This window comes from Ranitomeya variabilis, chromosome 5 (genome assembly GCF_051348905.1).
Source record: "Ranitomeya variabilis isolate aRanVar5 chromosome 5, aRanVar5.hap1, whole genome shotgun sequence".
Lineage (NCBI taxonomy): Eukaryota > Metazoa > Chordata > Amphibia > Anura > Dendrobatidae > Ranitomeya > Ranitomeya variabilis.
The window spans coordinates 435544194-435566036 of record NC_135236.1 but is presented as its reverse complement, the minus strand read 5'-3'; the positions used below and the strand labels follow the sequence as shown (position 1 = coordinate 435566036).

Here is a 21843-nt window from a genome sequence, read left to right as displayed (position 1 = left end):
CCCCCGTTACGTCCTATATTACACCCCTGCTCAGTGCCCCCAGTTACGGCCTATATATACCCCTCTATTAGTCACACACCCGCTCAGTACCCCCAGTAACCTTCTATATCACCTCACATATATTACACCCCTCTATTGGTCACACACCCGCTCAGTACCCCCAGTAACCTCCTATATACACCTCACATATATTACACCCCTCTATTAGTCACACACCCGCTCAGTACCCCCAGTAACCTCCTATATACACCTCACATATATTACACCCCTCTATTAGTCACACACCCGCTCAGTGCCCCCAGTTACGTCCTATATACACCCCTGTATTATCACACACTGCGTACCACACTACTAGCACACAGAACACACCATACTGCTGGGCCACCGCAGCTCTTCTATAAACTGATTCTTTTCTCCGAAAATAACATTTTTCCTGTGTGGATTTTCTCGCTAACCAACGTGGGTCACATGGTAAGCTGTCAGGTGACAATCACGTGACTAATCTATTACGTCGGCACGCCTTTGTCACAAGATGATTGTAGCTTGGGTGGAGTCTAGTGAGGGCACGCCCATAACACGTGGCGGAAATGACGCCATCCCGGAAGGAGCGTTACATTTTAGTAACTTTGTAGCTTGCTCTTTGATTGGGCGCGCTGTTTCCTGCTAGTGGTTGTCATGGAGACAGGCGGAGGTGAGAGCTGATAGGCTCACACTCCGGGTGATACCTGGCTGGGGAGGTAGCTATATTGTGCACCTGTAGGCATGTTCCTGGTATTAACTGTTACAGTACCGAGATGTCCATGTCTTCCTCAGGGCACACTGACAGCTGCTGGCAGTGGCGACAGTCTGAGGGGGAGGGTATCGCTGCTCCTTGTCGGGGTGCTGGCAGTCCCGGGTGGTCTGCGCTGTGTGGCGCCCCCCAATACACCCGGAAGTGCAGACATGCCCGCACACCGCCGCTGCAGAGCCTCTTACTGTGGCTCCAGGACTTGTGTTTAGGGACAACTTGCAGTTTTGATTGACAGAATGTATTTGACCTTACAATGTGCGGTGAGAACCCGAGGCGGATGCTGCCGTTGTCTCCTGGGTGCGCTGATGGGCGCGGTGCTCCGGTCACTATGGTTACAGCGGCATCAGAGTTAGGAGGTTTTTTGTTTTTAATCTAAGTGCTGATAAAAATGTGGAAACTTGCAGCAATAACTCCACCTGGCTTGTGTGGCCATTTTCTGCCTCAGTAACTTTCTCTTTGATGGACAGCGATGCTTGTTCCTTGCACGGCGAGCGGTAGCCTTCCTGGTAGCCTTCCTGGTAGCCTTCCTGGTAGCCATGATGTTTTCATTACTTTTCAGAGGGTTTTTAGGGGTAGTAGCAGCGACCGGAAAATCAGCAACTCTGGTGTGTTGTTTCTGTTTTTATATTAACCGTATAGATTAAATAAATTCATATTTTTATCAGACATTCATCCAAACGTGTTTGTTTTATAATTTCTTTACTTTTATAGAGGGTTAAAGGTCTTCTGTAGGCCCCAGTTGCCATCGCCAGCCATTGCTGCTCTGTGATCACTTCACGGGGGAACGCAATAGATGTCTTGTCAGACGTGTGCTCCTTAAGGCCCCACTCTGAGGTGTTATTTTACTTCACCCCCACATAGTAATGTATATTCCCTGCCCGTATCTATCGGTCACCGTCTTCTGCTGTTCTCGGCACCGCTCCGGTTGTTTTCTGCTAGTTGTGACTAAGCAAATCGCTACATGGCAACATCAGAAGAGGGTCTCATAAACCTGGACTGAGAGCTAGTTACTGTCAGCGCTGACTTAGGCTAGTTTCACACTAGCGTCGGGAACAACCCGTCGCTGTGCGTCGGGCCGACGTTCCCGACGCTAGGGTGGTCTCCGCCACACAACGGGGGCAGCGGATGCATTTTTCCCACGCATCCGCTGCCCCATTGTGAGGTGGGGGCGGAGTTCCGGCCGCGCATGCGCGGTCGGAAAAAGTGGACCGTCGGGAGCAAAAAACGTGTTTTTCTCCCGACGGTCCGCTACCACACGCCCAAGCGTCGCAAAACGGACGCGACGTTTGGCAATGCGTCGCAAATACATCGCTAATGTTAGTCTATGACGAAAAAACGTATCCAGCAAGAACTTTTGCTGGATGCGTATTTTCGGCAAAACGACGCATTTGCGACGTATTGCAGTTAACGCTAGTGTGAAACTAGCCTTAGGGTCGGTGCAGACAATCAGTAAACGCTGCGGGTTGGACGCTGTTACAGCATAGTGGATGGATTTCAAGAGTTCCCATGTGTACTATGCATCCACAGGCTCCCGCAGAGACGGATATGCTGAGCGCCTCTCCACACCGCAGCATGGCAATTTCTCTAGCTGAGACGCGAGTCTCCGCAGTATAAATGTCACCCATAGAATGCATTGGATGCGGTGAATCAGTACAGTTCAGTGATCACATGGGGATTCACCTGCATGCAATAGATGGCAGCGCTTTGGACGCAGCGGGCATGTGCTGCATCCAAAGCGCTGCCAATTCCTGATCATCTGCACATACCCTAACAGTCAATCAGGAGCGTTGTTCTCATGATGGTGGAGTGGGATCAGAGCAGGGCTGGGAAGAACAGAAGATGGAATGAAACTGAAACACAGAAGATACAGATTAGATATTAGAAAAAACTTTTTGACAGTGAGGGTGATCAATGAGTGGAACAGGCTGCCACTAGAGGTGGTGAGTTCTCCTTCAATGGAAGTGTTCATACAGAGGCTGGACAGCCATCTGTCTGAGATGGTTCAGTGACTCCTGCATTGAACAGGGGGTTGAACACGATGACCCTGAAGGTCCCTTCCAACTCTAACATTCGATGGTGACTGGTAAGTATTTTACTACAGGCAAGGAACAGACATTAATGATACCACTCCGACAGTGAAATAAAATGCCGAAGTGGTGCTTTACATGCTGCTGTCAGAGATTGATAGTGTAATTTAAAAGGAACCTGTCAGCAGGATTGTGCACAGTAACCTACAGACAGTGTCAGGTCGGCGCAGTTATACTGATTACAATGATACCTTGGTTGATGAAATCCGTCTTATGGTTTAATCATTATTTTTAGTTTTGAGTTACTTATATGCTCATGCTTCGGGGCGGCCTGTGGGGGTCTTCATGTGGTGCTCTGCTTACATATTCATAGTGCCGCCTGCTGACAGGTCACTGATCCCTAAGTGATCTGCCCCCTAGTTTACATAATGAATATTATATATACGGGTCGTACATATTGGAAAAAAAACAAACCTTCTGCAGGCAGGCACCAGCCGTGGCACCTGCGCTGCAGCATAATCGCATGTGTACTGTGAATAAAATTAATATGGTTGAGGTTATCCGGATATTAAAAAACAAAATCCATTTGAAAATGGCGCCCCGCCGTGCCTGCGCAGTAGCAACTATCGGTGTATATAGAGGTGATCCGATAGCTTCTATACTGCACAGGCACCGGCCTCCAAAGGTGGCGCCGCCTGCGCAGTAGCAGCTATTGTACTGTCACTGTTTTATTACTTAGGATGTCATATAAAATAATCTTTGTATACACCAGTACAATTTATTTTTCTTTTCTTTTTAAAGAATGCAAAGACATACAGAACATCTAAACATTCATAAAATCCTGCAGGTGACGGAGCCATTAGAGAATATTCTACGTAGTTGCTTTGGTCCTGAAGGAGGACAAGTTTTATTCATTAAATCCACAGGTGATCTTCTCATTACCAAAGATGGAAGAAGGATACTGGAGAGCCTTTTATTGGATCACCCTGTTGCAAGGTACTTATGCATACTTTGTGTATTGTGCCAGCACAGGATGACTGTTCAAACTAAGTCCCGCCACTCGGTGCTTCACAGCATTGCCAATCATTTATATTCACCTTCCCACCTGTTTGTTTTCCCTCTATCTCCACCCCCCTCTTTGATTGACAGTTCTGACTTCATACAGCCAGACAAAGGCTGTTGTACAGGTGCTTCTCACAAAATTAGAATATCGTCAAAAATTTAATTTATTTTAGTTCTTCAATGCAAAACGTGAAACTCATATATTATATAGAGTCATTACAAACAGAGTGATCTATTTCAAGTGTTTATTTCTGTTAATGTTGATGATTATGGCTTACAGCCAATGAAAACCCAAATGTCATTTTCTCAGTAAATTAGAATACTTTATAACACCAGCTTGAAAAACGAGTTTAAAATCTGAAATATAGGCCTGCTGAAATGTATGTTCAGTAAATGCACTCAATACTTGGTTCTGGCTCCTTTTGCATCAATGTTGCGTGGCATGGAGGCGATCAACCTGTGGCACAGCTGAGGTGTTATGGAAGCCCAGGTTGCTTTGATAGCATTGTTGGGTCTGGTGTCTCCCATCTTCCTCTTGACAATACCCCATAGATTCTATATGAGGTTAAGGTCAGTCAAGTTTGCTGGCCAATCAAGCACAGTGATCCTGTTGTTTTTAAACCAGGTACTGGTACTTAGCAGTGTGGACAGGTGTCAAATTCTGCTGGACAATGAAATTTCCATCTTCCCCAAACTGTCACTGATTGTGGGAACTTCACACTAGACCTCAAGCACCTTGGGTTGTGTGCCTCTCCACTCTTCCTCCAGACTCTGGGACCTTGATTTCCAAATGAAATGCAACATTTACTTTAATCTGAAAACAACACATTGGACCACTGAGCAACAGTCCAGTTCTTTTTCTCCTTGGCCCAGGTATGACACTTCTGGTGTTGTCTATTGGTCATGAGTGGCTTGACACAAGGAATGTGACACTTGTAGCCCATGTCCTGGATACGTCTCTGTGTGTGGTGTCTCTTGAAGCAATGACTCCAGCAGCATGCCACTCCTTGTGAATCTCCCCCAAATTTTGAATGGCCTTTTCTTAACAATCCTTTCAAGGCTGTGGTTATCCTGGTTGCTTGTGCATCTTTTTCTACCACACTTTTTTCTTCCGCTCAGCTTTGCATTAATATGCTTGGATACAGCACTCTGTGAACCGCCAATGACAATGACCTTTTGTGGCTTACCCTCCTTGTGGAGTGTGTCAGTGACTGTATTCTGGACATCTGTCAAGTCAGCAGTCTTCCCCATGATTGTGGAGCAGACTAAGGGACCTTTTTAAATGCTTAAGAAGCCTTTGCAGGTGTTTTTCTTAATTATTCTACTTTACTGAGATAGTGACTTTTGGGTTTTCATTGGCTATAAGTAATAATCATCAACATTGTCAGAAATAAACACTTGAAATAGATCACTCTGTTTGTAATGATTCTATATAATATGAGTTTCACTTTTTACATTGAAGAACTGAAATAAATTAACTTTTTGATGATATTCTAATTTTGTGAGAATCAGCTGTAGATGGAAATCAAGCAGATGGGAATGAGCATTTAAATGATTGGCCACACCATGATGCATATAGTGACTGTACTTGGCTTCAACAGTCATTCTGTGCTAACAGTCTCATTAAAAGGGATTCTGTTTTCTCATAAAATTTTTATCAAAATAAGCAAAGTTCCTTGTAGATGCCCCTATTTGTGCAAAGTCATTAACTTGATTTTAAACAATCTTTGGATAACTTTGAAGAGTACATTCAAATGCAAATAAATTGTTTGAGGCCTCACTATTCGGAGCACTTTCTACTCACAGTTTAGCTCAGCATTTCCATTAATACAACGGGGAGACTGTTGTGAATCTGCTTTTGGGCTCCTTCTGGTGGTGGCTAGTGGTACTGGTGACTCGGGTGTGTTTTCTTTCTCAGTTCACCTGTTTTCATCAGTAGTGGGGAGTTCCTATTTATTCCTGCTCTTCAGTCATTGCCTTGCCGGCCATCAATGTAACCAGAGCCTTTCTGTTGCATGTTCCTGCTCCTAGACTACTGATCAGCTAAGTTGGACTCTTAGTCCTAAGTTTGTTTGCATTTTTTGTTCCAGTTTACAGTTATATCATTCTCTGTAGCTGGAAGCTTTTGTGGGCTGAAATTACCACTCCGGTGTCATGAGTTGACACATGAGTCTTAAAGTAATTTCAGGATGGTATTTTAAAAGGGTTTTCAGCTGACCGTGCAGTTCCCTTTTGTATCTTTCTACTATCTAGTAAGCGGACCTCGCTTTGCTGAACCTACCTTCATACTGCGTATGTCTTTTCCTCTGAACTCACCGTCAATATATGTGGGGGGCTTCTGTCTCCTTTTCGGGGGAATTTCCCTAGAGGTAAGCCAGGTCTGTTTTTTCCTCTACTAGGGTTAGTTAGTCCTCCGGCTGGCGAGACACGTCTAGGGATAAAACGTAGGCACGCCCCCCGGCCACTATTAGTTGTGAGGTAGGTTTAGCTCACGGTCAGCTCGAGATTCCATCACCCAAGAGCTCGTCCGTTATTTATGTGTCCTGACGTTCCCCTGCCATTGGGAACCACGACAGTATGGCCGGCCAAGTGTTAAAACTGTTGGCAGAAGAAAGGAGAGAAAAAGAAGTCTGCAAATTTTTTTTTTTTTTTTTTTCCTTGGTGCTTGCTCTATAGTTGAATCAGTTGCATTTCAGCTCTAATTGCAGTCTTTGTCTCCCTCTCCTTCTAACCCTTGAATGGCTCTGATCTCACCTGCTTAAAATGGATCCTCAGAGTTTGGCTATAGGTTTGAATAATCTTGCCACAAAAGTTCAAGATTTACAGGATTTTGTTATACATGCTCCTATATCTGAACCTAGAATTCCTATACCAGAATTTTTCTCCGGAGATAGATCTCGTTTTTTGAATTTCAAATATAATTGTAAATTATTTCTTTCTCTGAGACCTCGCTCCGCTGGAGATCCCGCACAGCAGGTTAAGATTGTAATTTCCTTGCTGCGAGGTGACCCTCAAGATTGGGCTTTTGCATTGGCACCAGGGGATCCTGCGTTGCTCAATGTGGATGCGTTTTTTCTGGCTTTGGGGTTGCTTTATGAGGAACCTAATTTAGAGATTCAGGCTGAAAAGGCCTTGATGGCCCTGTCTCAAGGGCAAGATGAAGCTGAAATATACTGCCAAAAATTTCGTAAATGGTCTGTGCTTACTCAGTGGAATAAGTGCGCTTTGGCGGCGAATTTCAGAGAGGGTCTCTCTGATGCCATTAAGGATGTTATGGTGGGGTTCCCTGCGCCTACAGGTCTGAATGAGTCCATGACAATGGCTATTCAGATTGATCGGCGTTTGCGGGAGCGTAAACCTGTGCACCATTTGGCGGTGTCTTCTGAGAAGGCGCCAGAGAATATGCAATGTGATAGAATTCTGTCCAGAAGCGAACGGCAGAATTTTAGGCGAAAAAATGGGTTGTGCTTCTATTGTGGTGATTCAACTCATGTTATATCAGCATGCTCTAGACGCACAAAGAAGGTTGATAAGTCTGTTTCAATTGGCACTTTACAGTCTAAGTTTATTCTATCTGTGACCTTGATTTGTTCATTATCGTCAATTACCGCGGACGCCTATGTCGACTCTGGCGCCGCTTTGAGTCTTATGGATTGGTCCTTTGCCAGGCGCTGTGGGTTTAATCTAGAGCCTCTGGAAGTCCCTATACCTCTGAAGGGTATTGATTCTACGCCATTGGCTAGTAATAAACCACAATACTGGACACAAGTGACTATGCGTATGACTCCAGACCATCAGGAGGTGATTCGCTTCCTTGTGTTGTACAATCTACATGATGTTTTGGTGCTCGGATTGCCATGGTTACAATCTCATAATCCAGTCCTTGACTGGAAAGCAATGTCTGTGTTAAGCTGGGGATGTCAGGGGGCTCATGGGGACGTACCTTTGGTTTCCATTTCATCATCTATTCCCTCTGAGATTCCGGCATTTTTGTCTGATTATCGTGATGTTTTTGAGGAGCCTAAGCTTGGTTCACTCCCTCCTCACAGAGATTGCGATTGTACCATAGATCTGATTCCAGGCAGTAAATTTCCAAAGGGTCGTTTGTTTAATTTATCCGTACCTGAACATGTTGCTATGCGAGAGTATATTAAGGAGTCCCTGGAAAAGGGACATATTCGTCCTTCTTCATCTCCCTTAGGAGCCGGTTTTTTCTTTATGTCTAAAAAAGATGGCTCTTTGAGGCCGTGTATTGATTATCGACTCTTGAATAAAATTACAGTCAAATATCAGTATCCTTTGCCACTGCTGACTGATTTGTTTGCTCGAATAAAGGGGGCTAAGTGGTTCTCTAAGATTGATCTTCGTGGGGCGTATAATTTGGTGCGAATTAAGCAGGGGGATGAGTGGAAAACCGCATTTAATACGCCCGAGGGCCATTTTGAGTATTTAGTAATGCCTTTTGGTCTTTCAAATGCCCCTTCAGTCTTTCAGTCCTTTATGCATAACATTTTCCGTGAATATTTGGATAAATTTATGATTGTGTATTTGGATGATATTTTGATTTTTTCAGATGACTGGGACTCTCATGTCCAACAAGTCAGGAGGGTTTTTCAGGTTTTGCGGGCTAATTCCTTGTGTGTGAAGGGTTCTAAGTGTATTTTTGGGGTTCAAAAGATTTCTTTTTTGGGGTACATTTTTTCCCCTTCTTCCATTGAGATGGATCCTGTCAAGGTTCGGGCTATTTGTGATTGGACGCAACCTACTTCTCTTAACAGCCTTCAGAAACACCAAGGTTACTTACGGGTAGCCGGTTTTTCCGGAGCCCATGACGGCACACCTGAGAGAGGGGATCCGCCCAGTCAGGACAGGAAACCCTACTGAAAATAAAAGGGCGGTACCTCTCCCTCGCTTCAGTTGGTTTTCAGAGCATGAGAGGCCCCCCTGGTTAGTACACATGGCAAATCCATCACCACATTATATTAACTAAACACACCCAAAACAATAGTGCACACCGAAGGGTGATAAAAGGGGGGGAATATACGGGTGCCGTCATGGGCTCCGGAAAAACCGGCTACCCGTAAGTAACCTTGGTGTTTTCCCTTCCCCCATGACGGCACACCTGAGAGAATTTTGTAGAATGAAACCTTTAGGGAGGGACCACCGCTTGGAGCACCCTTCTACCAAAGGTTAGGTCAGCAGAGGAGGAAAGGTCTAGCCGGTAGTGTTTGAAAAAAGTTGAGGGTGAGGACCAGGTAGCGGCCTTGCAAATTTGGTCAATTGATACCTCAGCTTTCTCTGCCCAGGAGGTAGCCACAGCTCTGGTGGAGTGAGCCTTGATGCCGTCAGGAACCGGAGTGCCACTTGCAGAGTAGGATAAACTAATGGCCTCCCTGATCCATCTAGCAATAGTACTTTTAGCTACCCCGCACCCTCTTTTGCTACCCTGAAAGGCTACGAATAGGGTTTGGTCTTTCCTCCACTGACTAGTCATAGACATGTAATGTAACATAGATCTTCTCACATCTAACATGTGGAACTTTTGTTCCCCTGGATTTTTAGGATTACTACAGAATGATGGTAAAGTAATCTCTTGACTTCTATGGAACTTTTGAACCACCTTGGGGAGATAAGCCGGGTCTGGTCTTAGAACAATTCTGTCATCAAAAACCTGAGTATAAGGAGGGCATATTGACAGGGCCTGTAAATCACTTACCCTACGTGCCGATGTTAAGGCTACTAGTAAAACTGTTTTAAGGGTAAGTAACTTAGGTGATAACTCCTGCAAAGGCTCAAAGGGCTGTTTAGTCAGGGCTTCTAAGACCAAATTTAGATCCCAAGGAGGGATTTTTGGGATAATGACCGGCCGAGATCTACTGCAAGATTTTATGAATCGTGAGACCCATCTATTTGAGGCAAGATTACAATTATATAGGGCCCCCAGGGCAGAAACCTGAACTTTAAGGGTGCTGGTTGCCAACCCAAGATGTAACCCTGCTTGCAGAAACTCTAAGATAGGACCTATAGGAGCCACCTCCCCCAATGGTTCACCCAGGAAGTCGAGGAATTTTTTCCATGTCCTACCATAGATCCTGGAGGTTATGGGTTTTCTGCTTTTCAACAGGGTGGAGATTAACCCTGGAGAGAATCCTTGGCGACTTAGTAACGCCCTCTCAAATTCCAGGCTGCGAGATGGAAGCCCTTCACCTGAGAGTGGGTCACTGGGCCCTGGGTTAGCAGGTCCGGAACCTCTGGCAGGATCCATGGGTCTGTTACCGACATCTGCCTTAGAAGGGAGAACCAAGGTCTCCTTGGCCAAAAAGGAGCTATGAAGATGATATTCGCCTGATCCTCTCTGATCTTCCGGATCACAGCTGGAATCATCACTATCGGGGGGAATGCGTAGGCCAGAGAAAACTTCCAAGGTATCAGTAGGGCATCTACTGCGAAGGGATGTTCTCTCGGATTCAAGGAGCAGAACCTCCTGACTTTTCTGTTGTGGGAGTTGGCGAACAAGTCTATCTCTGGTGTGCCCCAGGCTTGGACTATTTGTTGAAATATCTGGGGGTTTAATGACCATTCCCCCTGCTTTAAGCCTCTGCGACTCAGGAAGTCCGCTTGAGTGTTTTCTGTGCCTTTGATGTGCAATGCCGACAGAGATGACAGGTGTTGTTCTGCTAGTTGAAAGAGTATGTTTGATGCCTGCATGAGGCCTTTGGACCTCGTTCCCCCCTGATGATTGACATACGCCACCACTGCTCGATTGTCCGTCAGGATTCGAGTATGGCGACCCCGGAGTAAAGGAAGAAAATGTCTTAGGGATTTCTCCACTGCCCACAGCTCTTTTTCGTTTGATCCATAGTTCTTTTCTCGTATGGACCAGGTCCCTTGTACAGAGTGAGACCTCAGGTGAGCCCCCCAACCTGTACCACTTGCGTCGGTCGTGATAATGTCTATGACCGGATTTTGCCACCGGACCCCCATTGTCAGGTGGTTTCTCACAGTCCACCAAACTAGGGAATCCCTTACGCCCAGGGAGAGACATAGATTTCCTTCTAAATGCCCTTTTAGTAGTCTTTGAGCTGAGAGAACTTCCCACTGTAGTTGTCTTAGGTGGAATTGTGCCCATTCTACTGCCGGAATACACGATGTTAACGAGCCTAGAAGGGACATTGCCTTTCTCAGAGTCATTGTCGGCTGGCGTATTGCTGTACTGGTCAGATTTATTATTTTGTCTACCTTGTTTTCTGGAAGAAGGCAGAGCTGACGTTCGGAGTCCAGTATTAACCCCAGGAAAGATTGTAATTTTACTGGCAGCAGTCTGGACTTGGGGATATTTATTATCCAACCCAGCTCCCTTAGAGTTGATGTTACCACTGATACTTGATGAGTGCAGTGGGACTCTGATCTTCCTATTACCAGGAAATCGTCCAGATATGGGACAATGACTACATCCCGGGACCGGAGGTATGACATAACCTCCACCATCACCTTGGTGAAAACCCTGGGAGCTGTAGACAGACCGAACGGAAGGGCTGTGTATTGATAATGTTTTATCTGGTTCTGGACATAGAGAGCTACTCTCAAATATTTCTGATATTCCGGATGTATTGGTATATGATAATACGCGTCTTTCAAGTCGATTACTGCCATGAAGCAGTGTTGGAAAAGGAGTTTTATGGTCGTATTTATAGACTCCATCTTGAAAGAGTAGTTCTCTATGGATTGGTTGAGTTTTCTCAAATTTATAATAGTTCTCCAAGAACCATCCGGTTTTTGGATCAAGAAGAGGGGGGAGTAAAATCCCTCTCTCTCCTCCCGAGCAGGAACCTCCTGAAGAACCCTTTTTTGGATGAGTCCCAAGACTTCGGTTTCTAGGGCAGATTGTTCCTGCAGAGACTTTCTTCGGGGAGTTATGATAAAGTTTCGTCTGGGTGGACAGGTGAATTTTATTTTGAGGCCGTCTCTGATGATATTTATGACCCAGGTACTGGGGGAGATGTTTACCCAGGCCGGAAAGAAGAGGGAGAGTCTTCCTCCCACTTCTGGCGTAATGTCATTGGGGGGATTTTTTGGCTGAAGTAGAGGGCCCTTTAAACATATAGCCTGAGCCTCTTTTATCCCTAAAGTCCCAGTTTTTCCTCTCCCCTGGGGGGCGACCTCTATTAAATCTTCTCCTCCGAAAAAAGGGTTTTTTGGACTCTTTAGGGATATTGGGAAAGCCTTTCTTTTTATCTCCTGCATGTTCCAGGATTTCTTCAAGCTTCTTCCCAAAGAGAAGTTGACCATCACATGGGATGGAGCACAGCTTGTGTTTAGATGGTAAATCCCCCGGACAACCTTTGAGCCAGAGGGCTCTTCTTGCCGCATTAGACAAGCTCGCTGCTCTGGCCGTTAGTCTTGCGGAATCTGCAGAAGAGTCTGCTAAAAAGGCTGCTGCTCCTTGCACTAAGGATATATTGGCAAGGATGTCGGTTCTGGGTACCTTGTCCCTTAGCTGATCCTCTATCTGCTGTAGCCAGACCATCAGAGCGCGGGCCGTACATGTTCCAGCGATTGCTGGCTTCAGGCCCCCCGCTGAGGCTTCCCAGATATGTCTGAGAAACCCATCTGCTTTTTTGTCAAGCGGGTCTTTAAGAACACCCGAGTCTTCTAATGGGAGGGATGATTTTTTTAAGCATTTGGCTACCGCTCCGTCAATTTTTGGGATCTTTTCCCAGGGTTCAGAGTCTTTATTCTCAAAGGGATATCTCCTTTTGGATGAAGAGGGCAAAGAACCCATTTTTTCAGGTCTTTTCCACTCTTTCTCGATTAATGCTTTTATTTTTGCATTAACTGGAAACGTGCGTTTCCTCCTCTCTTCTAAGCCACCAAACATGACATCCTCTAGTGACCTAGGTGTCTTCTCTTCTTTAAGGCCCATTGCAGACCTAACTGCTTTGACTAATTTGTCCACGTCCTCAGTGGGAAAGCATGGACGACCCCCTGAATCACTGTCCGAGGAGGAATCTGAAGAGTGGACCGAGGCTGGAGAAGTAGAGGGAGATCGGGATGTTTTATGACTCCCCTGTCTCTGAGAGGTATCCGACTCTGTAGATGCCTTACGGCTTCTCCCTCTTGGCTCGCTAAGGGCCACTTTCAAGGAGTCTTTAATTTCAGCCTGTATTATGGCTTTAAGGCTAGTGGCGAAATTAGGGGTTTCTTCTTGAATAGTCTTATTAATGCAGTCAGCACAGAGATCCTTCTGATACTGCACTGCAAGCGGGTTTTTACAAAGGGCACACTCTCGGTTCTTTGTTTTACCGGTAGCTTTCCTGGACCCCTAGTGATCAAAACAGAAAAATGGACCCTGTTACCATAAGGGATACATTCACGTAGATCACTCACCACCGCCGACAATCAAGGGTACCGATTTTGGAGGCTGGACAGATGCACGTGAAGCGTCCCTCCTGGACGCCGACGAATCTTGCCGGACGGAACGACCACTGTTTCTACCACTTGAGCGGCTGCTCCTGGTATGCTGGTGGCTCGGCAAGGCATCTGGTGAGAGCTCCTGCTGCTGTTGCTGTTGTGAAAGCGGCTGCTGCAGCTGCTCTTGTTGTCCTACTTCCATGGTGAAGTTTTTGGACATGAGCGCGTCTTCTGTGGTCTACCACCCTTTTATGGGGGGACCACTGCACTCCCCGCCTCTCCGGTGCCCAGTAATGGCCCCTCCCCCTCTCTGCCATGCCGCCGGAGTCTTCATTCACCGGCCGGCGTTTTCTTCATGGGCGCCGCCATCTTGGATCCGGCGCCTGCCTCCGACGCCACACGGGCACGCCCATTCCCAGCGTGCCTGGCGTGTGACGTCAGAAGAGCGACCCGGAAGCGGCCGCCGCGCCTGGACGCCGGCAGAGAGGGGAGGGCGGCGTGGCAGCCATGGAAGGAACCCGGTCCTCCAACCATGCTGCGCAACGCCCGCACGGACGCAGTGACCCGGGGGGACCTGCGGACGGCGCCTCCAGGACCCGAACCTCCGACGCACAGGCGCTGCCTGTTCTTCCACGCCGGGACGGGACCTGGGTAAGTTGAACCGCCGTGTTCAGTACAAGGGTCCCTGTCAGGACAGGAAACCCAACTGAAGCGAGGGAGAGGTACCGCCCTTTTATTTTCAGTAGGGTTTCCTGTCCTGACTGGGCGGATCCCCTCTCTCAGGTGTGCCGTCATGGGGGAAGGGAAAATTCTTGGGCTTTGCTAATTTTTATCGTTGATTTATAACTGGTTTTTCGGATGTTGCTAAACCTTTGACTGATTTGACTAAAAAGGGTGCTGATGTTGCTGATTGGTCCCCTGCTGCTGTGGAGGCCTTTCGGGAGCTTAAGCGCCGCTTTTCTTCTGCCCCTTGCGTCAGCCTGATGTTGCTCTTCCTTTTCAGGTTGAGGTCGACGCTTCCGAGATCGAAGCTGGGGCGGTTTTGTCGCAGAAAAGTTCCGACTGCTCCGTGATGAGACCTTGTGCGTTCTTTTCTCGAAAATTTTCGCCCGCCGAGCGAAACTATGATATTGGTAATCGGGAGCTTTTGGCTATGAAGTGGGCTTTTGAGGAGTGGCGTCATTGGCTTGAGGGGGCTAGACATCAGGTGGTGGTATTGACCGATCACAAGAATCTGATTTATCTTGAGTCTGCCAAGCGCCTGAATCCTAGACAGGCGCGCTGATCGTTGTTTTTCTCTCGGTTTAATTTTGTGGTCTCATACCTACCAGGTTCTAAAAATGTGAAGGCAGATGCCCTTTCTAGGAGTTTTGAGCCTGATTCCCCTGGTGATTCTGAACCTACAGGTATCCTTAAGGATGGGGTGATATTATCTGCTGTTTCCCCAGACCTGCGACGGGCTTTGCAGGAGTTTCAGGCGGATAGACCTGATCGTTGCCCGCCTGGTAGACTGTTTGTTCCTGATGATTGGACCAGTAGAGTCATCTCGGAGGTTCATTCTTCTGCGTTGGCAGGTCATCCTGGAATCTTTGGTACTAGGGATTTGGTGGCTAGGTCCTTCTGGTGGCCTTCCCTGTCTCGAGACGTACGAGTTTTTGTGCAGTCTTGTGATGTTTGTGCTCGGGCCAAGCCTTGTTGTTCTCGGGCTAGCGGATTGTTGTTATCTTTGCCTATTCCGAAGAGGCCTTGGACTCACATCTCTATGGATTTTATTTCTGATCTCCCTGCTTCTCAGAAAATGTCTGTCATCTGGGTGGTGTGTGACCGTTTTTCAAAGATGGTTCATTTGGTACCTTTGCCTAAGTTGCCTTCCTCATCCGAATTGGTTCCTCTGTTTTTTCAAAATGTGGTTCGCTTGCATGGTATTCCGGAAAATATCGTTTGACAGGGGGACCCAGTTCGTGTCTAGATTTTGGCGGACATTCTGTGCTAGGATGGGCATTGATTTGTCTTTTTCGTCTGCGTTCCATCCTCAGACTAATGGCCAGACGGAGCGAACTAATCAGACCTTGGAGACTTATTTGAGGTGTTTTGTGTCTGCGGATCAGGATGACTGGGTTGCCTTTTTGCCGTTGGCAGAGTTTGCCCTCAATATTCGGGCTAGTTCTGCCACTTTGGTTTCTCCTTTCTTTTGCAATTCGGGGTTTCACCCTCGTTTTTCTTCCGGTCAGGTGGAGTCTTCGGATTGTCCTGGAGTGGATACTATGGTGGATAGGTTGCATCGGATTTGGGGAGAGGTGGTGGACAATTTGAAGTTGTCCCAGGAGAAGACTCAGCATTTTGCCAACCGCCGTCGTCGTGTTGGTCCTCGTCTTCGTGTTGGGGACTTGGTGTGGTTGTCTTCCCGTTTTGTCCCTATGAGGGTTTCTTCTCCTAAGTTTAAGCCTCGGTTCATCGGTCCTTATAGGATTTTGGAGATTCTTAACCCTGTATCCTTTCGTTTAGACCTTCCGGCATCTTTCGCTATCCATAATGTCTTCCATCGGTCGTTGTTGCGGAGGTATGAGGTGCCGGTTGTTCCTTCTACCGAGCCTCCTGCTCCTGTGCTGGTTGAGGGTGAATTGGAGTATGTTGTGGAGAAAATCTTGGACTCCCGTATTTCCAGACGGAGACTACAATATCTGGTTAAGTGGAAGGGTCATGGTCAAGAAGATAATTCTTGGGTAACTGCTTCTGATGTTCACGCCTCTGATTTGGTTCGTGCCTTTCATAGGGCTCATCCGGATCGCCCTGGTGGTTCTTGTGAGGGTTCGGTGCCCCCTCCTTGAGGGGGGGGTACTGTTGTGAATCTGCTTTTGGGCTCCTTCTGGTGGTGGCTAGTGGTACTGGTGACTCGGGTGTGTTTTCTTTCTCAGTTCACCTGTTTTCATCAGTAGTGGGGAGTTCCTATTTATTCCTGCTCTTCAGTCATTGCCTTGCCGGCCATCAATGTAACCAGAGCCTTTCTGTTGCATGTTCCTGCTCCTAGACTACTGATCAGCTAAGTTGGACTCTTAGTCCTAGGTTTGTTTGCATTTTTTGTTCCAGTTTACAGTTATATCATTCTCTGTAGCTGGAAGCTCTTGTGGGCTGAAATTACCACTCCGGTGTCATGAGTTGACACATGAGTCTTAAAGTAATTTCAGGATGGTATTTTAAAAGGGTTTTCAGCTGACCGTGCAGTTCCCTTTTGTATCTTTCTACTATCTAGTAAGCGGACCTCGCTTTGCTGAACCTACCTTCATACTGCGTATGTCTTTTCCTCTGAACTCACCGTCAATATATGTGGGGGGCTTCTGTCTCCTTTTCGGGGGAATTTCCCTAGAGGTAAGCCAGGTCTGTTTTTTCCTCTACTAGGGTTAGTTAGTCCTCCGGCTGGCGAGAGACGTCTAGGGATAAAACGTAGGCACGCCCCCCGGCCACTATTAGTTGTGTGGTAGGTTTAGCTCACGGTCAGCTCGAGATTCCATCACCCAAGAGCTCGTCCGTTATTTATGTGTCCTGACGTTCCCCTGCCATTGGGAACCACGACAGGAGACTGAGTTAGCAGGAGGAACTGTGTGGGAATGATGATCTTTACTTCACAGGTGTAGGCATCTAATTTGCAGGAGAACATAAAGAAAGTGCTCTCTGAAACTCTCCAGTGGATTGTTAGACTCAAAGTATCATAGAGCAATATTCTCTAAAGGAGCTGTGCTTGCTGTAACATGGATTTCGGTTTTGCAAGTCTACCTTTCAAGAAAAATACATTCTTCACAGAGCTGTTGGATCCTTATTTGCACTACTGTTGTGATGACTTTTCCTTTAAAGCTCAGCTGCTTGTGCTGGCGACTTCTCCATCTTCCTAATACACTGCCAGGAATGTCTACCATGTTCCATATGCAGTTGAGCTGCTGCGACGTCACCACTGTAATAGTTTCTACAAGTCTGCCTGCTCACATTATGTTTACCTCCCCTTTCCCCCAGACTCTGTTGCTAGAAATGGTGCACAGGCTGCTAGAAGCACACTACTTCTGTAGGTGGCACATTCTATCCACAGATACGCAAACAGTTTTATAGTCATTTAAGGTATTTCATTTATTTTTATTATATCTTTCTTTCAGCAAGGAGGAAATTAAGGGCTGAAGTAGTTCAAGAAACAGCATGGATCACATGTATTTTATTTCTAGATTAGAGACTTGAATTACACACTGAGGCTCATGTCCTGAGAGGCAAATCATTGGATACATCTTTTGAAGAAAATGTTCATTTTTGGACAGGATGATTAACCCCTTCATGACCTTGGGATTTTCCGTTTTTCCGTGTTCGTTTTTCGCTCCCCTCCTTCCCAGAGCCATAACTTTTTTATTTTTCCGTCAATATGGCCATGTGAGGGCTTATTTTTGGCGGGGAGAGTTGTACTTTTGAACGACATCATTGTTTTTACCATGTCTTGTACTAGAAAATGGGAAAAAAATTCCAAGTGCGGTGAAATTGCAAAAAAAGTGCAATCCCACACTTGTTTTTTGTTTGGCTTTTTTGCTAGGTTCACTAAATGCTAAAACTGACCTGCCGTTATGATTCTCCAGGTCAGTACAAGTTCATAGACACCAAACATGTCTAGGCTATTTTTTATCTAAGTGGTGAAAAAAAATTCCAAACTTTGCTAAAAAAAACAAAACCTCCATTTTCGGATACTTGTAGCGTCTCCATTTTTCGTGATCTGGGGTCGGGTGAGGGCTTACATTTTTTAATAATTGTGCCAACAGTTGTTGCCTTCTCACCAATCTGCTTGCCTGTTGTCCTGTAGCCCATCCCAGCCTTGTGCAGGTCTACAATTTTGTCCCTGATGTCCTTAGACAGCTCTTTGGTGTTGACCATGGTGGAGAGGTTGGAGTGTGATTGAGTGTGTGGACAGGTGTCTTTTATACAGGTAACAAGTTCAAACAGGTGCAATTAATACAGGTAATGAGTGCAGAGTAGGAGGGATTCTTAAAGGAAAACTAACAGGTCTGTGAGAGACAGAATTCTTGCTGGTTGGTAGGTGATCAAATACTCATTTCATGCAATTTAATTATTTAGAAATCATACAATTTGATTTTCTGTTTGTTTTTTTTAGATTATGTCTTTCACAGGTGAAGTGTACCTACGATAAAAATTACAGACTTTTACATTCTTGCTAAATCAGCAGTGTATCAAATACTTGTTCTCCCCACTGTATTTGCGCTGATCATACACTGTGGAGGTCCTTTTGTGCTACCTAAACAGATTAGACTGTGGAGGCATGGACTCCACACAACCTCTGAAGATGTCATATAGTACATGACTCCAAGACATTAGTAAGGAGATCCATGTAACTTGCAATGTTTGATAACAATTTTTTTTTTAACACAGTACACAATGGCTTCATTGAGATATGAGAAATTTGGAGGTTTCTCTCACCATTCCTAAACATTTTTTGCAGTATCGCAGGGAGCATTATATATCAAAGTAACATACCGAAGAATGCCTGGTCCCAAGGTGCAGGAATTGCCAAGAGCACCATACTGACTCCATCAGCTTGCCTTCTTTCTATAGTGCATCACTAGGTGTCTCTCAGAAACATGTTTTACTCCGGTCGTCCACATGATGTTAAATAATTGATGGTTAATACTACATCGGACATTTTCCGTATACTATCCACCGGAGGGGGAGTAAGAGCGCTAATTGCTACGGTGCAGGTCAGTTGGTGTCTCTCAGATACATCTCTTCCCCCCAGCCGTCCACATGATGTTGAATAACACTTGATTCATCGCACCAGACCAGGACAGGTCACTTTCTTTCATTGCTTCATGGTCTAGATCTGATGCTTACATGTGTATTGTTGGTTGTTCTGAAATTGGACATTGGTCAACCTGGGCACTCTGGCCGGACTCCAAACCTTTCTGTAATAGCCACCATAGATGTTTTCAGCAGTGTGTGCTACTTTAACCCTGTAGGATTGGAATAGGGTTAGCCTTTGCACCACAAGCGCATCAGTGAGCTTTAGGTGCCCATGACTCTGTCGCCAGCTTGACTATTGTCCTATTTTGGTTACTTTTAGCAGATACCACTGCATCCTGGGGGCGCTTCCCAAGACCTGATGTTTTGGTGATCCTCTAACCCAATCTAACCTTCGGAATTTGGTGCTTGTTAGGATTGCTACTATTCTTACACTTGCTCACTTTCCTGACCCCAACATTTCCTTTTTAAGAACTGACCCCTAGACAAGTGTTATTGTCACAAGATGATCAATTTTATTCACTTAACCGGTGTTTTAATGTTTGGCTGAAGAGCGTATGTGGAGAAACTGCTATCTTATCACCTTAAGATAATATCTGTCTCTCTGTAAACTTTCTTGCTGATTTTAAAAATGAGGTTAATACCACTTATGTACAAACTACATAAAAATGATCTGCCACTGAAGTTAACCTCCGTTCTGATTTTGTTTTTCTCTAGAATGATTGTGAACTCTGCCTCCAGGCATTCCGGTATTACTGGTGATGGTGTGAAATCCTTTGTTCTTCTCTTATGTGCTGTCCTCCGAGAGCTCCAGGCAACAGCTGATAAAAATGAAGATCCGCTTTTATCCGGGAAGACAACACTGATGAACCGATATCAAAGGCTAGGTCATGCATTGAGAAGATTAAGCAATTTGCTGTTGACCTTCCACAGTAGAGTTCTGGCTCCCATTATAGCCGAGCACTTGAGTCCTCGCTTTCTGTCAGTTTTCAGACTTATGGAAGGAAATATTACTTTATGTAGAGTGTCTGTACAGCACATATTAGATACATATTTCAGCGGAAGAATTGGATGTAACCTCCAGGGGTTCATTAGTAAACTTGCTTGTGAATACTTTTATAACTCTTTTCTGGACATTGGCGACATTCCCAGTGTGGTCAGTTTAGTGAACAAATATTTCTGTGAGCTTCTCACAGAAGTTTCGGGACTCCCAGTAGCTGATTCCAGGATATTACCCGGCCTAATACTACACCGGACATTTTCTGTGTACTGTCCAGCAGAGGGAGAAGTAAGAGCACTAATTGTAACCGAGCAGATCAGTCCCTATCTCTCAGATACAGATATAGATTTTCTCGTTTCATCAGATTTTCAACTACAGCAGTCCCAACTATTCCTAAGACTGAGAACCGAAAGTGTTCTGCGACAATTACGACAGAAAGAAGTCAAGGTCATATTTTCAAGGGTGAAGCAACACGAGATTGTACTTTACTATGCCAAACTAAGTGGAATATCGATAGTAGATTGCTTACCATCAGAGGAGATTGATCTTCTTTGCAAGATCACTGGAGTATCCCAAATGTCTGGACCACCTAATGGAGAGCTTCAGACTGTAACTTTTCCAGCAGCAAGTTGTAAGCCTATTGTGATTGGTTCCAAGAAGTATGTGCATCTTGTTTTCCAGAGTTCATCGGCCTTCAGGCCGCACAGCCTCGTGTTGTGTGGCCCTGTCAAAGGTGTGACTGAGCAGCTTGTTTCTGCCTTTCATGGTGCTTTTAGGATGCTAACCCAGTTATTCCATCCGTTCACTGCCATTCAGGAACAGCCACCAAGTAATGCGGACAGTTATTTTCCGAACGTGGCCGTTCGCACTAAAGAACAAAGTGAGACTTGTAATGGCTGCCGGAATGACTCAGCTGGCCACAAGTGCTATCTAGAAAATATTGACCAGGCCGTCCACGTACTCAGCACACTGTCCGTGGAAAAGGACTCGACTTTTGCTTGTAAAGAGTGTTCAGCAAGTTTAAGTCCATCTTATAGATGTGAGGACACAGGCAATATATGTTTTCATGAGATGAGAAGAAAATCGCATCAAGAACCGTTTATAATCCATGGCGACTCTAGTAGTATTACTGATTCAACGGGCACAATACCATTTGCAAATGTTGGACTAGTATTTCCAGGGGCTGGAGTTTTTGAACTTTTGATGAAAGATTATCTCTACAAGTTTGCGAAGACATGCCATGATACAGAACTGGCATCCATATGTACAATGTTTGGAAATGCTCTTTTATGTATTCCCAGGCAAATCTACAAAGCAAAGACCGGACAGGTCCATTTACCACTATATTATTTACAGTGTACTCAAAACATGAAACACACAGCTTCGCTTAGCATAGCAGAGACAGGTCTGGAACCTGTTTCCTGTAAGTACCAATTGCTAGCCTCTGTGCTCCATTGCATCAGCCAGCTTGTGACTGTAGACTTGATTGTTGGTGTTAAAAGGAGCCCATGTAGTCGGAGCGAAGAAACTGATCAAGACATGTTGCTGGAGGATCATTGACCTTTATAGGCGTTAATGCAGGTTGTTTTCCTAATACCTAAAGTTACTAGGTATCTGCTTCCTCATATTTTAAAATTGACATGTAAACTATAAATGTAGTTTTTTGGAAAGTGTGTGCTTTTTTTTTTTTATTTATAACATGTTGCAAAATCTAGGAAGGAGACTAGATGTCCACTGCATATTTTCTGACGGTGTTTGGGGACGGTGGTTATCTT

The 21843-nt window shown here is 45.6% G+C and overlaps 1 protein-coding gene across 2 annotated transcripts; it reads left to right on the top strand.

Moving 5' to 3' along the window:
- Positions 1–562: 562 nt before the first annotated feature.
- On the top strand, positions 563–21797 carry BBS10 (Bardet-Biedl syndrome 10). 2 transcript variants are annotated; one of them, XM_077265329.1, is made up of 3 exons: positions 563–691; positions 3619–3813; positions 19786–21796. In XM_077265329.1, exons 2-3 carry the CDS (start codon positions 3620–3622, stop codon positions 21626–21628), a joined length of 2037 nt encoding a protein of 678 aa, XP_077121444.1. In that variant the 5' UTR covers positions 563–691; position 3619; the 3' UTR covers positions 21629–21796. The 2 variants fall into 2 exon arrangements, with proteins under 2 accessions (XP_077121444.1, XP_077121443.1); XM_077265328.1 differs by having other exon boundaries at positions 605–737; positions 19786–21797.
- The last annotated feature ends 46 nt before the right edge of the window (positions 21798–21843 follow it).